Source organism: Maniola hyperantus, chromosome 6 (genome assembly GCF_902806685.2).
Source record: "Maniola hyperantus chromosome 6, iAphHyp1.2, whole genome shotgun sequence".
Lineage (NCBI taxonomy): Eukaryota > Metazoa > Arthropoda > Insecta > Lepidoptera > Nymphalidae > Maniola > Maniola hyperantus.
Genome location: NC_048541.1, coordinates 10,577,847 through 10,596,100, shown reverse-complemented (window position 1 = coordinate 10,596,100; position 18,254 = coordinate 10,577,847). Strand labels below are relative to the sequence as shown.

Genomic DNA, 18,254 nt, shown 5'->3' with positions numbered 1-18,254 from the left:
CGTTGACCTAGAATCATGTTTGGCAGGTAGCATTAGCTCAAGTAAAGAGAAAAATCCGAAAACCATGAATTTGTGGTTACATCACAAAAAAGTGTTATTTCTTGTACAATGGTACGGAATCCTTCGTGTGCGTATCCAACTCGCACTTGCCCGTTTTTTCTTGAGTAGGTATTCTCTGGGAGCCTGTAGGATTTTCCGAGTCTAGGAATCAGTGCCAACCCAATTACATATTAGGTAAGTTGTGTGATTGAAAATAAATATTATCTAAGTAGATAATATTTATCCCTTCTCCGGAACTCTAATAAATACAGGAAAATTAATTAAAATAATAGCTTTAAAAACTAATTAATTACGTCAAATATCAATTTGATCATTCGTTATTAAATAATATGAACTAGTTTATACATCTCGAAATTTTCAAAAATCTACGCCGTTTTGAATGATAATAAAACGCGAGCAGTTGCATAATTCTTAACTCTACGCTCATTCCTTCGGTAATTTTAACGTTGGAAGGCTTTAGGAAGGAGTAGATGGAGGCACGTTTTAAATAGTAGGGGGTAAGTTTACACTGTTCAGTTTAATTCCAACTGCCAGCACTTTTGGCTTGGACGGCTTACCGCGAAATGTACGTCACACTAATATTTATTATAAAAGTTTGTATGTGTGTGTGTGTTAGTATGATTGTTACTCTTTCACGCAAAAGCTACTGGATGGATTTGGTTGATATTTGGAATTGATTATAGCTTGGATTAACAAATTACTTTTCAGCCTGTAAAAATATGGGGTTTCTGCTGGATTTTTAAATATCAACGCGGACGAAGTCACGGGCATCACAAACTAATCGTGTTGTATGTTATAATATTGATAATTATAATAAGTATAGGTACATTATAAATCTTCGAAATTTTCCCGCGTAAATTGACCTACTGACAAATTAAATTCTTTTCATAAATGAGTGCTTAATTTTATGTGATGTGAACGGAAACGTCAGATTGTAATGTTATACACTGATTGATCGTGCGTGGCTGCAATGTGACATGTATCTATGTAATTACGAAATCAGTATATCACAAACCTGTTTCAACTTACAATTTGCAAGAAAATACTAGACATAATCATATATAATTACACTTTGAATGCAATTTGCTTCAATACTATTTATTACAGACTAGCTTCTTCCGTTGACTAGGTTTTCATCACCTAGTTTTACATTTTCATTTCCGAATGCACCCTACCTAATTATTTCACAACAAAAATCCATCGAATCAATATTTTCAAATCCATAAGCTAAGACCTGGCTAAAATTAATAATTGATCAATCTATAATCTGAAGATAAGTTACTTAGCAATTTTATTAACTCAAAAAGTGTATGGTGTTTTCGACAAACAACAACGTTGCCTAACTTATTAACTGATTACTAGCTTATTCCCGCGACTTCGTCCGCAAGGACTACACAAATTTCAAACCTCTACTTTACCCCCTCAGGGGTTGAATTTTCAAAAATCCTTTCATAGCGGATGTCTACGTCATAATAGCTATCTGCATGCCAAACATCCCGATCCGTCCAGTAATTTGAGCTGTGCGTTGATAGATCAGTCAGTCAGTCAGTCAGTCAGTTTTTCCTTTTATATATTAATACAGATTCAGATTATAGATAGATTGAAAAGTAAATTATCGACAATCTACGGTGATTGATTATTAATATTAACTTCGGCCGAAAATGTAACCTTTTTGCGATAAGCTTATTACACTAATTAATCCTCATGAAAACTTTTGAAAACTGTTCGCCAAGTTTAGCCTATGATTAATGCGCATAATATATTACTGTAGATTGTAGAATAATTACAGTTTACCTACCACATTGTGGTAAACAAAGTGAGGTAATCTTATGCAAATAATCTTTTACATTTACAGACATTCAACATGGTCGGAAGAGTATTATTATTCTGTGGGCTTATAGCCGTTGCCTCCGCAGCGGTGAAGCTCCAAGAAGTATATTCCTGGAATGTAATGGACTGGAACTATCCGGACCAGTACCTAAAGCAGCAGGCCCTCCAGACTGGTGCACTGATCAGACAAAATGCTTTACCTGTTGGTATTGAGCGTTGGAGGAATAAGCTCTTCGTCAGCGTCCCTAGATGGCGTCCAGGTAAGTTCCATAAAATAATACACCATATTTATAAAGATCTGTTAAAATAAATCGCAACAGTGAATAGGCATATTGTAGGCAGGTGCACTCCATTATGATTTACTAGACGATGCCTGCGACTTCGTCCGCGTGGATTTAGGATCTTAAAATTCCCGTGGGAACTCTTTAATTTTCCGGGATTAAAGCCTTTTTCCTTCCCCGGGATGTAAGCTAACTCTGTACCAAATTTCATCAAAATCGGTTAAACTGTTGGGCCGTGAAAAGCTAGCAGACAGACAGAGAGACAGACAGTCAGATACACTTTCGCATTTATAATATTAGTATTAGTATATTCGTATAGTGTATGTATGGATTATTCAGATAGTTAACGAAATAGTTATTGAAATGAAACGTGAAAATTTTCAGCATGAAGAATTAATAATTGACTGATTTAGTTACCAACTCTAACTGTAATATGAGTAGGTACTTAACTCCTAATTCCTAACAAATTGTGTGCCCTAGAAACTTAATAACATACCTACAATTATCTTGATTTTACCTTTTGCGATTTGTTTTTCTCGCTTCCTGTCTTAAAAAAACCTTAAATTTATGCTTATTTACATATTTCACGATCGTAAAAACAGTGAAGATGTAAGGTTGAATAGAACATGTTTTTATAGTCTACAAAAAACAAATCACTAGGTACCCATGTCACTACTCATATTATAAATGCGAAAGTGTGTTTGGTTGTTGGTTTGTTGGGTTGTCCTTCAATCACGTAGCAACGTAGGACGTAATTTTGGGTAAAGTTTAATGGACCTGGAGAGTGACATAGGTACTTTTTATCCCAGAAAATCAAACAATTCCCAAGGTATTTTTAAAAACCTAAATCCACGCGTATGAAGTCGTGGGCATCAGCTGGTGAACTATAAAATAGCGATCAAACATAGACTTAATCTGATGTACCTATATGCTAAAAATAATTAAGAATCTAAACTGGAGGCAGTAACATTATTACTTAAAAGAATTTGAGAATTCATAAAACATAATGCAGATAACTATAAAATAATGACTTACCTACCTATTTTATATGTCTATATAAAAGTAGAAACTGAATAAGTGACATATCAAACCGTTGGGAAAAGAAACTTGGAATTTTGTACCTACGTACGTGAATCTACCTATAACCCCCAATTATAAAGTATTTGAAAAATTCTAATGACATTTTAGAATACCTAAATTCACATGAATGAACGCGAGGGCATCAGCCAGTACCTACCTACCTATACTTTTGATGCACTCTGTTATAGGAAATTAGAAACCGCCTTCTAGGCACAGTTACGTGAACAAAACGTTGAAAAAACCCGTAATTGAAAAATAAGTGCAACATCCATTAAACAAGTAAACATCCTACAGTGTTTTTCACAGATAACGCTTTAGGGTTATTGCTAAGTAATAAAGCGATTTTCTAGTGTTTACTATTTGTAAGAAAAACACTTTATTAAATTGAAATCAGTACCCTTATTATAAATGCGAAAGTGTGTTTGTTTGTTGGTTTATTCGTTTGTTGATTTATTGATTTGTTGGTTTATTGGTTTGTCCTTCAATCACGTAGCAACAGTGCAACGGATTGGCGTGATTTCTTGCATGGATAAAGATAAAGACCTGGAGAGTGACATAGGCTCTCGGAAAATCGAAGAGTTACCACGGGATTTTTAAGAAACCTAATTCCACGCGGACGAAGTCGCGGGCATCAGCTAGTATTAAATAAAACTTCCACTAGACACTAGTCTCTGCAACTGGAAATCAAAGTTCCTGAGCGGACGATCATTTCGAGTAGTTGTGGATGGCTCCCCGTCTGATCTAATGGCGATTAATGCCGGTGTCCTTCAGGGATCAGTTTTCTCTGCAGCGCTTTTTTGCTGCAAACAAACGACCTGCTAAATCCCGGTATCTTTGGGTACGCAGACGAGAGCACCTTTATAGATACATATCCGGTCCCCGTGCAAGTGGAGCTGAATCCTTGAGCATAGACAGGCGACAGGCCTTGGTAGAACGCGTTGATTTGACTTTGAAGGAAGTGTCCGACTGGGGGGATGCCCTTGTCAAATTTAACGCCACCAAAACGCAAGCGTGTTTATTCACCGCGAAACCGAGTTCATTCCCACTTACTCCGACTTTCCGAAGTATACCCGTTCCGATTACCGATAGTGTTGAGCTTCTGAGTAGAAATCAACATATCGTCCAATCTCAACTTTGGCAATGCATCGAACCCAAGGCAAACAGCTGGCAAGAAACTTGCCATCTTCAACAAAGTCAAGCGGTACTTTACGCCGGAACAGCTTCTTACTCTGTGTCAAGCTCAAGTTCGATCGCGCATGGAGTACTGCACCCATTTATGGGATGGCTCTGCTAAGTACCATCTTGAAGCATTAGATTCGGTGGATAGCCGGCCTAGAAGACTCATTGGTGACGAAACACTGAGTAATTCTAAACTTCAAAGTTTGGAACATCGGCCCAAAGTTGCCTGTCCATCGGTATTCTACAGGATATATTTCGAAGAGTGTGTTCAAGAGGAACCATAGTTCTTGAACTGTGGTTCCTCCTTCACCTTTCTACCATCGTACCGCAAGACATCGTCAAGGTCTACATCCATACTTAGTTGAATTTCAACAGACACGTATTATACGAAGCGATATGCTCCCTCGTTTCTTATCCGACCCGCTAGGATATGAAACGCCCTCCTGGCCTCTGTTTTTCCCTCCACTTTTAATATGAGTACCTTTACGTCAAGAGTGAATAGGCATCTTCTAGGCAAGCGCGTTTCATCTTAGGCTGCATCATCACTTGTCAGCGGGTCTGATTGCAGCCAAGCGCTAGTCTATAAATTAAAAAAAAGCAGGAAACATAAAATACGATGGCTAATCAAATACCTATGTGAAATCAGTCACGCAATTTAACGATGTCTCTAATAATTATCCATGACGGTACCATTTTTTTAGGGCAGCCAATAATTCCATACTAATAGTATAAATGCGAAAGTGTGTCTGTCTACTACGTTTTCACGGCGAAATTTAGTGCTAAGATAGCTTGCGTCCCGGGACGTACATTGGCTAATTTTTGTCTCAGAAAATCAAGGAGTTCCCATGATATTTTAAAAAATCTAAGTCTACGTGGACGAAGGTCGCAAATATCACCTGTTTCCTTCTGTTTCGTAAAACGATAGCTTGCATTCTGGTGGCTGATATACTTAGCTTCATTTTATTCCGGAAAATCAAAGAACTCCGATGGTATTTTTTTTAAAAACCCAAAATGAAATCGCGGGCATCATCTAGTTGTATTTTAATGAGAAATAGGGAGGTACTTACATAAATTATTATTCCATGCTTACGATTAGATAATTTATGTCGTTCAACTTTTCTTATTTTGCAGATAAAACTGTATAAAGGCGTCTAATGCCAATCATTTTCAAAACACGTTTGTGCACCTATCAGTTCTGAGAGATTTACTAAAGTTGTAAAGTCCCTTCCACATCATTAAAAAAATTACAAAAAAAAATTAAAACGACTTCAATACCTACCCAGCCACAAAAACTAAAAAATAAAAAATATTTGAATTTATTACCGAAACTTGGAAGTACATATACCCTTTCAAACAAAAAACAATTTTCAAAATCGGTCCCAGTGTCTTCGAGTGCTCGGGGAACATACCTACATAAAACAACAAAAAACAACAAAAAAATTATTCTGACGAATTGAGAACCTCCTCCTTTATTGAAGTCGGCTAAAAATGTGTGTAGTGTGTTGAACGCTGCATGCCGCAGTATTTTTGCATTAAATTTAAATCTTTTACCTTGTCCTGTCATTTTTACCGAGAATTGCTGCACAGACGCACTTAATTACAGATTTCGAATTTGTTAACAATTAAATATTTCTTACAAGTAACGTTGAACACACGACGCAATTATCGGTATGAACACAGCTTGACACACAAAAATGTGCTCCTGTACTTAAAATGGTAGGGAACTAAACAACTCCTATATGAATATTTATAAAGTGAAGGGTTCACAATTATTATTATTGTCAATATGTACCTATCTAAGTAACTAATACAATTTATTTTATTTATGAAATTCTGATTATAATATTATATAGGTCAGTATCCGACTAGATAATTAATTATTCGTAAAGCCTTGACTTGACACGACTTTTTATCAACGGGCAGCCAGTATTTGTATCAGTAGGTAAGTGTGTATTGTCTCCAAGATATTCTAAATTTAATGATCCTCCTTGCGTCGCTCCCAAATTAGGAAGGATCGTGAAAGATTTTTTATCTGATCAGTATAATACTACAATGTAAGTACTACGATAAACCTTAAAACTAACTGAATTAATCTACATATTATATTTATAAGCATAAATATACCTACTAAATAAAGTGTCACGGTATATTTGGTTACACCAAAATACAGATCTCCCACTGAGAATCATGCTGCAGCGCTGGTTTTCAGTGGGAGCCTTGAATAAATGGAATAACAGTCATAACACCCTCTTGGTAATATTTTTCCAACAAAGCTTTTTTCCACAAGATCTAAGAACTCATTATTAAAAACATTAAATTAATCGTGGTGTATGTACCCGTTATCTCCATTAAAATATGCGATTATTATCTTTAAATTAACATGAATAATATGATCAATCAAAAAACTAACTAACCAGAAAATATAAACAGATTTACACCAAATTAGTAATGTAAAGTTGCATAACAAAGTTTCTAATCAACATGTCACTAAAATCTTGAAAAGGCAAATTATCTTAATTACAACCATAACTAGTTCACTCTGCATAACTATCATGTTTGCAAATTCGAATACGTTTAGGTACATGAATATTAATAACTGCTATTAAACATACGTCTTGTTGAATTGTCAGGCATGAAGTTTTTAAATCCACTTAGAATCTGGCTCACATCTATGACTGCACTATTCGCCTGGTATAAAAACCGATAATTTACAGAAATACGAGTAAGTTTATTTATTTATTTTATAAATTTAATTAAAACCCGATAATTTACAGAAATACGAGTAAGTTTATTTATTTATTTTATAAATTTAATTTATTTATTTATTTTATAAATTTAATTTATTAAATTTATAAAATAAATAAATAAACTTACTCGTATTTCTGTAAATTATCGGTTTTTATACCAGGCGAATTAACCAACTAAGTTTCTGCGTACATGCTTAGGATGTTAATCAATTTATTTGGTATTACAAAAAAAATAAAAACCGACTTCAATACCTAGCCACAAACACTAAAAATTAAAAAATAATTTAATTTATTACCGAATATATATTTGTGGCTAGGTATTGAAGTCGGTTTTTATTTTTTTTGTAAAAAAAATTTATTTCACAATTTTTAGTGACTTCATGGTGTTAAAATATGCTATGCCTGGTTAAAAATCTACTGTTTACTAAGCTATTACACTGATCGCGAGCAATTTACTCTTATCCGTTGAGCAGTTCCATTATCTATCTTCGAAGATGTTCATCAGATCTTCACCAAATTTATATGGGACCAACTTTGAAGTATACCCTTTCAAACAAAAAAAGAATTTTCAAAATCGGTCCAGGCGTCTTCAAGTAATCGGGGAACATACATAAAAAATAAAAAAATAAAAAAACAGATTCCGACGAATTGAGAACCTCCTCCTTTTTTTTAAGTCGGTTAAAAATATGAAACACGGTACCTATGTAGGTAGGTATAGTCCGCGACAGATCGAGATAACATTCGGGGCAGAGGCTGGCAGAGGCCCGCAGACCCGCACGTCACCCACGCTCGCCCGCACCGGATTAGCGCGGGGGCTATGCGGGTGTGCAGAGTGTTCCCTTCCCGATTGCCATCTCGACCTGTCGCGTACTATGCATGTTAATAGATTAAAACACGCGCTCATTTAGTCGTTGATTTATAATTACAAAGTCAAGTAAAGAAGTAATGACTTATTAAAACATCATAACCATCCGACAAGTGGTATACCTACCTATAACATAGTAGTATGCTATAAGTAAGTATAACGTGATATGACCGTTAATTAATTACAACGGTCTTATTAAGAATATTTCATACAGACAAAATTTCTCATAATATAGTGGTGCTAAGCTATCTATACCAATCTATATCTATATCCTAATAAATAAAATTCAAGTGTCTGTCTGTAATTTCGAAATAACTACCTCATATTATTAATCTCACAATATTATGGTTATTTAAACTGTACCATAAACGAATTACATGTTTTTAAAATTTTTGTGTGTCTGTCTGTCAGCTAGCCTTTCACGGCCCATCCGTTCAACCGATTTTGACGAAATTTGGTACAGACATAGCTTGCATCCCTGGGAATGACATAGCCTACTTTTATCCCGAAAAATCAAAAAGTTCCTATGGGATTCTCAAAAACTTACATCCACGCGGACGAAGTCGTGGGCATCATCTAGTTGAGTAAGTAGAGAGTAACTAGTAGTAACTAAATATGGATTTTCAGTTTATTGTAATTATTGAAACAGCGGACATAGTGCATGTTCGACACGCTCTCAAAACTTGGTAAACTATGATAACAGTATGCACATTCGGCGATTGCTTACAAATCTATTAGTAGCAACGGGTGTGGCGGAAAATCGAGTAAATTAATTATTGAAGAATTACTTTTCATTCACCACAGAAACCAGTATCAAGAGGTCTGTTCAGATTGCATCTAGCTATACATACTGAATCAAGATGAAAAACCGTGACATATCTACCAGATATATAATATTTACCAGGGTTGTTGAGGATGCCAAAATTTTGACATCCGCGGAGGCAGATGCGGATTATTTGAAGTTCACATCCGCGGAAGCTGATGTCTGAATTAATGCGAATGTTCCGCATTTGCGGATGTGGACGCGAATATCCGTAACACTCCTGTTACCATTGTGCACTTTTTGATTAGTCAGTTAGCGAACGTAGATATCAACTAGCAAACACGCGCGAGGCACGCGCCGTTCTGGCTCCGCAAACTTTCTTTGCAGGTCGTTACTTGTTAGAAAATATGAATCCGCATCCGTAAAAGCTCTGCATTAATTGATGAAGATACGGATGCGGATGTCTGAATTAATTCGAATGTTCCGCATTTGCGGATGCGAATGCGAATATCCGTAACTCCCTAATAGGTACTATATTATGATGCCCGCGACTTTGTCTACGAGGATTTAGGTTTTTAAAAATCCCGTGGATACAAAGTAGCACGTATTAGCAGTAGTATGTACCTACGCCTCCTTGATGCAAGCTACAGCAGTATGGTTCATCCACCTGCCCTGGAATTTGGTTAGTTATCCCTGCGGGAACTTAGGGACTTTTCAGAATAAAATGTAGCCCATGTAATGATTCCGGGTAGCCAAATCTATTCAGCTGTAGTGATGTGAACTGTGAACGAATAATAAACGTTCAATTTCACATTTAAAATATTAAAGTAAGAAGTAAAGATTACTTAAGTATTAATAATTGGATAAGTGCTATTTCAGTTCTACATAATCTCGAAAACTAAACTAAATAAAATAACAAATCTAAACTTCTCAGAGAGCATTGTGAAAAACCATTTATAACTCCGAAAAGTTGGAGGTGCGTGGCCGGGATCGAAACACTGACGTCACGAGTACAAGGCGGACGTTCTTACGACGACCAGAAGCAGCACGTCCTCCGTATTTTTTTTTCCATCCGTATTTGGTTTCCGTATGCCAATTTCAAACCTATGTCAAAGTGTACCTATACCTATTACCTATGCTAAGTTCAAATTGTTATCAAAACTTGGCTCTGCTCCACTCCGTCTGTATCTGTTGACCTTCAATCCTAGTAAAACCAACCGAAAACCTTTCCATTAAAAAATATTAGCTAGTAGGTACGGCAACTTGCCTAACAGCAATTAAATTGACTGAGCCGAATGCAATATCCCTACAGTTGTAATTCCTAGCTTAGCCTTAATTTGCTAGATGCGAAATACGAAAATTTGATTGGCGTTAACCATTCGTTAGCAAAGCCAATAATGCAATAAAGCAATTTATTGAAAAAGCAAGTATTTTTTACTCTACACTTAGGCATGCAGGTTTCCTCACGATGTTTTCCTTCACCGTTACAGCCATTGATGTTGGAATCCCCAGCAAGTGATATATAATTACTTAAAACGCACATATAGCTCCGAAATTTAGAGGGCGTGCTCGGGAGCGAACCCCCGACCTCCGATTAGAAGGCGGACGTCCTAACCACTAGGCTATCACAGCTTCCACTACATACTTACCTACTAGTAGTAAAAATATTTCATGAAAAAGTTTTCTTTGCCTATAGGTATTTCGTTATTCAAACGATTATGGTATACCTATACCTACGTACGAGTATAATGTACACTTTTTTAAATTGAAAATCAGTACCCATATTATAAATGTGAAAGTGAGTTTGTTTGGTTTGTTGGTTTGTCCTTCAATCACGTCGCAACAGAGCAACGGATCAACGTGATTTTTTGCATGGGTATAGTTAAAGATCTGGAGAGTGACATAGACTACTTTTTATCCCGGGAAATCTAAGAGTCCTCCGGGATTTTTAGAAATCTAAATCCACGCGTACGAAGTCGCGGGCATCAGCTAGTATTACAATAAAACTAAAAACTAGCCTTATCTAATTACTATACAAATCATGCACTCGTGGAGAATGGTGCCAAGAATACCTGCTGCTTTTCCACGCATGAACAGCCAGGTTGATCCGTTGCGCAAAAAATGAGCCAGCCCTTCTGTCACCAGATGAGGCTATTAATCACGTTGAAATGTCTCTTAAAAGTTTTATACATAAAATTCTTCTCAAATCATAGGTCTCAACCATCTATCGTAATTTTAAACCATTCATCGTAATTTTACAGAACGCAAAACTATTACGTATGTACGTAACGTAGTACGTGTTTTTGTGCTATTACCATGATTATAGCAGGATTTCAAAGTAGAATTGGGTATTATTATGTGCAATCCTCAGTAACCACAATCACTATCTGATCAATGATCATACATGATTTATACATAATATATCTACCTTGGAGACTCATAGCTATTTTATATTGAAAATGTTAAATAGATTAACTCTTACAGTATCTACTAACTACAAGTCACGCTCGCGTAGCATGGTACGAAGAATAACGGCTAATTGCTACATATCCGTGCTGAACAGCCCGGCTGATTCTTAGCGCAGTAAATGTACAAGCTCTTCTGCCACCAGAAGACACACACACTAAAAACCTGCTAGTCGAAAAGCACGTAAAGACGCAAATTTATAAAGCACTTGATGACTTTTAAAAATCCCATGGAAACTTTTTGATTTTCCGGAATATCTTTAACGCAAAAATCACATCGGTTCGTTTCTCCGTTGCAGTGTGATTGAACGACAAACCAACGAAAAAACACGATTTTCAACTGTTTAAAAATAATTCACCTTGCTAAAGTTTTAATTACGTAAATTAACACGAACAAAGTTAAAAGTAAAGTAAATTTCCTCTCATAAAGTAAAGTAGGTAATTTTCCTCCCATTTCCTTTCATTTCATAGTCTACCTCGCTGGTCGCGTGGGGTTGGTTAAACATTATAGGTACATTTAAAACTGGACTACACAAATTTGAAACCTCTTTTTCACCACGTAGGGGTAGAATTTTCGAAAATCCTTTCTTAGCGGATGCCTACGTCAAAATAGCTACAGCCCGATCCGTTCAGTAGTTTGAGCTGTGCGTTGATAGATCAGTCGGTCAGTCAGTCACCTTTTCGTTTCTTTCGTTTCGTGTGCATGTTTTCTCGCTAAGTTTTTCTTCATAGTTAAAGCAAGTGATATTTTAGTGATTTTAATTGCTTGAAAAATGCACTTCGTAAACTCGAAATCCCGACCCCCGACTGGGAGGCCGACGTCGTTTAATCACTAAGCTATCATCGCTTTTTAACGGCTGTATACCTAGAGATCCTTGTAATAGGCTACTTGACAATTTTTTTAAGTTGGTCTTAAATGGTTAATATTTGTCCTATTATATCAAAAAAATTAACACTATATTTTTTTGCGCCCTAAAAACCGTAAAACTTTAATTTAAAAAAATATTTTTCTTAGACAGGTGAAAACACTGTCGGCCATGTTTGGCCGATGGATTATCTGTGCTCTGACGTCATGCATTTGTAAACAACAGCGTAACCTCCCAAAGTTTAATAAACATGACTTCTATGCTAGTTTACATGAAAAATATAGTAATTATCGTTATTGTATCATCCGAGAATGTAAAAACGCATCGATAAAGACCACAGGAAAGTTGTGGATTAGAGTGCCCAGTGAAATAAATATACGTAACACGCGAAGACTTGCTTAAAGGGATCCTATAATATGACTAACGACTGCAACCCAAAATTTATTTTTGCAAAGATCACTTTGTTATAAGTCTTATTTAATAACTTATTCAATTTATAAAGAGAAAACGATAATTTTTTACGTTTACTATGAGTTTTTAGAAATATATAAAAACTAGCTTATGCTCGTGACTTCGCCCGCGTGGACTTCATAAATTTCAAACCCCCGTTTAGCCCACTCAGGGGTGGAATTTCAAAAAATCCTTTTCTAGTGGATACCTTCTCTTTACCTACAAAGAACACACCCACCAAATTTCATGTATCTAGGACCAGCTGTTTAGATGTTTAGGCTGTGCGTTGATATATTAGTTAGTCAGGACTTTAAATTTTATATATGGATACTACGTTAGTCCACGCGTGACATAGGGATGACATTTCTTTGTTTACATATTTAATGACGTCACATCATGGCTGACAGCGTTTTCTGCGTTTCAAATAAAAATAAAAACTGTATTTTTTAAAATTGGATTTATATATCCATCCTGCGTTTTTAATAATTGTTATTGATATATTTCGTTGTCTTAAGCAAAATACTATAATAAATAATCATTTATTGGACGAAATTAGATATGAGTCAAGTAGCCTATTATGATGATGATGATTGCGGAGATTGCTATAAAGAAAATTTTCCTTTTGTAATCTTCAACATAAACTCATAGTAAATAATACCGATTAGGTACAAAATATGTACCTTGAAAGAATGTAATCTACTGTATCCTTACTTCACGTGTAATTATTTTATCTCTATAAATCTAGTAGTGTGGTATTTTATTACCGTTCATAAAAATGATTCACAAGCTTGTCTCTGCCATTGAAAACTATAAAATTTCAAAAAAGTATATTGTATATTTTTAGCATGGCCGTTATTTAATAGTAAATACCTAAAACATTTGATCTAGCGAACCAGTTTTTCCCACTTAGCCTCGGTGACTCGCCTTAAACAACAATAAAAAAAGGACTTAAGACCAAAACGTACAATGAATTTGATATATCGCAATTTTTTTAACAATTATTAGGCTTGCACTTGTCTACAATCACACCAATCAGCAAAACAACAAAATCAGTAGCCGATGAAGATAGCAATAATATATGTAGCTAGCCGGAGAAACGAAAGCCAGAACATCCTATATTCTAGCACTTTCAATAGAAAAATAGAAAAAGCATATAAAAGTAAATAATTAATTTTCGCCAAGTGTCATCGAATATGAAAATCCATGATATTGTGTCGTGTCGTGGCTCACCCGACAAAATAAATAAATAAAATAAAAATCTTTTTTATTCGAATAAACTTTTACAAGTACTTACGAATAGTCGGATGCATCTCTACCACTGGTTCGGAATGCCTTTCAAAAGCAAAGCTTGTTATGTTTTGTAGGTACCTATACAAAAATCTTGTACTTCCTTACTTAACAAATTATACTCACACAACAAATTCATGGTTGCGTTCGTTTATTTTTCTTTTTTGTGTCATACCAAACCACTAAAGAAAACACGTCAAAAAACTGTTCGGTATTTAATTTAGAAACTAAAAGTAACCCACCATTTAATTTATATTCCAGGTATACCTGCAACGCTGAACTATATACCTCTGGATGCGCCATACGAACCATCTCCGAAGCTCACTCCCTATCCAAGCTTCAGAGGCAACGAGTTGGGCGACTGTGAAAATGGACTCACAACGGTTTACAGAATTAAAGCTGACAAATGTGACCGTCTGTGGGTCTTGGATGTTGGCACTTACGGATACGGTGAGTACTAATGACATATAATCATTATCATGATCAATCCATCACCGGTCCACTACCGAGAACGTGTCTTCTCTTAGAATGAGAAGGGTTTAGATTCTAAACTTTAGACCATAGATCGCCACGGCCGCGCCTTCCCAGTGGGAATTGGCAGACTTCACACACTTTTGATAACATGGAGAATTCTCCGACATGCAAGGTTTTCTCACGAGGTTTTCCTTCGCCGTTAAAGCAAGTGATATATAATCGCTCAAAACGCACATCACTCTGAAAAGTTATGCTGCATAGCTGCATGCCCGGCAGCGAACCCCCGAACTCCCGAATAGAAGGCCCACGTCTTAACCACTAGGCTATCACCGATTTCTGCAATGACGTATAAGACGTTTACTTGTATGCTTCCTACTAAGCGCGTCCACCTCATGAGGCAGCGGGGCCAGCGGGGCCAGCGGGTACGGGATATGGATGCATTAATCGAAGTAAAAGTCGATCCTTCGGTCAAGCAAATGACACATCTACTGGACCAAATGAAGCCTTTCAATGCCAAAAACTCGATAAAGTTCAACTAAAAAGTTTGCTCGTACGAAGCAATAATAGTAAACATCAATACGTGAACCGTTTTAGAAAGATTTAATATTTCTTATACTAACCTAAATTAATAATCAATATCATTTTTCTTCTTTCAGATCCTAATGTGACAAATGTGTGCCCGTACGCTTTAAACGTATACGATTTAAACACTGATAGGCGTATCAGAAGATACGTGTTCAGACCCGAGGACATCGTATCGACTACCTTCATCGCAAACATTGCTCTAGACGAAGGTCTCACTTGTGATGATACGTTTGCTTACTTCTCTGATGAACTAGGCTATGGCCTCATCGCTTACTCCTGGGAACAAAACAAGTCGTGGAGATTCAGCCACAGCTATTTCATGCCGGATCCACTTGTTGGCGACTTTAACATAGCTGGTCTGAACTTCCAATGGGGCGCAGAAGGTATATTTGGCATAAGTGCATCTCCGATGGGCGCTGATGGATTCAGGACACTGTACTTCAGTCCTTTATCAAGCTATACAGAGTTTTCTGTGTCAACTAGAATCTTAAGAGATGAAACTAAAGTAACTGGATCTTATAAAGACTTCAAAGTAGTCGGAACCCGTGGACGTGATACACACACTACTTCTAAAGTAATGGATGTCACTGGTGTCCAACTTTTTAATCTAATCGACCAAAACGCTATTGGATGTTGGAGTACAAACTTTGCACTGAAACCACAGAATATAGCCGTCGTAGACAAAGACGATGTCGGTCTAGTTTTTCCATGTGATATTAAAATTGATGAAGGAAGAAATGTATGGGTGATTTCTGATCGTATGCCTGTGTTTTTGGAATCAGAGTTAAATTATGGTGATGTCAATTTCAGAATTTTCGTCAGTTCTGTCGACAAGCTTACTCAAGGAACAGTATGTGAAACATCGCCACCTTCGATTCAGTCATCAATGCCGCTCCTTTCACGGCCTAATCTGTATAACAATGGTGGTTTCCAGAGCGTCTCACAAGTTCCGCCCAGAATATTCCTTCAAAGCACTTCCAGCAGATCTCAAATACCACTGTTCCCCAACAATCCACAACTTATGTCTCGCAATCAACCAACTTTCCCCAGCAATCCACAACTTACGTCTTCGGTAACATCTCCAAATGCTATCTCGAAACTTTATAATCCATTATTAAATACGAAGCAAACTTCTAGACAGCCATTTTCTGTTACGCCTTCGACGCCTCAAACTATCACCAACAGCGTGAGTCCATGGTGGTTGAGAAATGACTACCAGGTAATGGAGAACCTTTAAAATAATACCTAAAACGTGTAATGTATTACAGTTTAAATGTTTTTAGAGTAATGTTAAATCCTTAATAAAGACTTTAATATTGATGTGGTTCATACGCTATAAGTATTGATAGCTATAATGCAACTACATTATAAATTGTACGTAACTATTTAAATAAGATGTGAGAATGGAGCCTATATTTTTGTATCTAGACTCTGGTGTATGTGAGTATGTTAGATTTACATTTTATGGTTCTGTGTGTTGTAATGTTCTGAAAGATTCTGAAGTAATATGATGCAAGATAATGTACTATAAAGTGATGTGAGGTCATGTAAAAGAAACCCTGTTATAGTATATAAATATTGTACCTGTATAAATGATTGCCTGTAAAATAATATTTAAAATTTTATCTGTTAAAGTTATCTCCGAATATTAAAAAAAAAAATCTTGTTTAATTTTTCCTATCGTCCAATGTTAAGTATAATTAAAAATCCCGTAATATCTAAAGTACCCTACCGTTATAATATACTTACATAAGTAGAAAACCGGTAAGGGGGTATCCTAGACTTATTTAAACTGCTATACCCCTTTAAAGCTGGCCATCCGCTAATACGCGCCATACCGCATCTATCCTAGACTACAATCATCACTCACCAGTAGGTGAGATGGCAGTCAAGGATTAATTATTAGAGTTATCGATTTTTTTTTAAATTTCAACAATTTATCTTAAATTGTAGAATAAATTTAGCCCGCAACGTTTGAAAGCGCTAATCGGAGGGCGATTACAATAACACATAGGGCGAATAAATGCGTTACACGGAGGACATAATTACATATTATTCAGATTACATACCAAGTTTACGAGATGTTACGGTAGGAAATTCATAGAAAATTATAGATTCATAATAATCCATACTAATATTATAAATGCGAAAGCGTGTCTGTCTGTCTGTCTGCTAGCTTTTCACGGCCCAACCGTTCAACCAATTTTGATGAAATTTGGTACAGAGTTAGCTTATATCCCGGGGAAGGACATAGGCTTCTTTTCATCCCGGAAAATTAATGAGTTCCCACGGGATTTTTAAAAACCTAAATCCACGCGTACGAAGTCGCGGGCATCAGCTAGTATTACATAAAATGTTTTCTTTCGCATCGTCTCTATAGTAAATAATCACTTTACATCGGCATAAACAACTTATATTAAAACCTCGTTATACAACAACAACACGTTTTATAATCCTAGATTAAAACACTCTCGACTATGGTATTATTACCCATCGCACAGTCGATACCTACATAGCTAGGCAGAAATACGTCAATAATATTGAAAAACTTTCAGGCTATCTTCCTATACGTAGGTATGCTTTTAAATAATACATTTAATGAAAAAGTATTTTTCGGCAGAAGATTTTTAACCGGATATACCTATTATGTAAAATATATTAGGCACCAGATAATGCCCGCGACTTCATCCGCATGGATTTAGGTTTTAAAAATCCCGTAGGAAGTGGAAACTCTGTTTTCCGGAATAAAAAAAAGCCTATGCCAGTCTCTGAGATGCAAGCTATCTCTGTGACCACATATAGGAAAATCGATTAAATGAATAGACTTTTGAGAGTCCAATGGGACGCTTTTGATTTTTCGGGACCAAAAGTAGCCTATGTCCTTCCCCGGGATGCAAGCTATCTCTGTAATAAACGTCAAAACTTTGCTTACATCCCGGGGATGCACATAGGCTACTTTTTGCCCCGGAAAATAAACGAATTCCTACGGGTAACGGGATGCTTAAAAGCCCATCCGTTTAACCAATTTATGAGTTTGGTACAGATATATAGGTAACTTTTTATCCCGGAAAAACAAAGAGTTCTCACGAGATTTAAAAAAATCGAAATACACGCAGACGAAGTTGCGGGCAGTCGTATGTATAGTTTAATATTAGTTTGTGTTAATTTGTTGAAATATGGTGATATTTGAACAAAATGTCTGAAGAAATCAAGCTTCCATCGAAATTTAACAAATATTATAAGAAAAAAGTAGGATAAAATCAAAAACTGCTCAACTGATTTTAAAAATTCTTTCACCCATAGAAAGCCACATTATAAGTAA

General features: G+C 36.1%; 1 protein-coding gene across 1 annotated transcript; it reads left to right on the top strand.

Moving 5' to 3' along the window:
* Positions 1–593: 593 nt before the first annotated feature.
* On the top strand, positions 594–16,572 carry LOC117982935 (protein yellow-like). The gene is made up of 4 exons (XM_034969373.2): positions 594–625; positions 1,916–2,150; positions 14,135–14,323; positions 15,004–16,572. Exons 2-4 carry the CDS (start codon positions 1,925–1,927, stop codon positions 16,167–16,169), a joined length of 1,581 nt encoding a protein of 526 aa, XP_034825264.1. The 5' UTR covers positions 594–625; positions 1,916–1,924; the 3' UTR covers positions 16,170–16,572.
* The last annotated feature ends 1,682 nt before the right edge of the window (positions 16,573–18,254 follow it).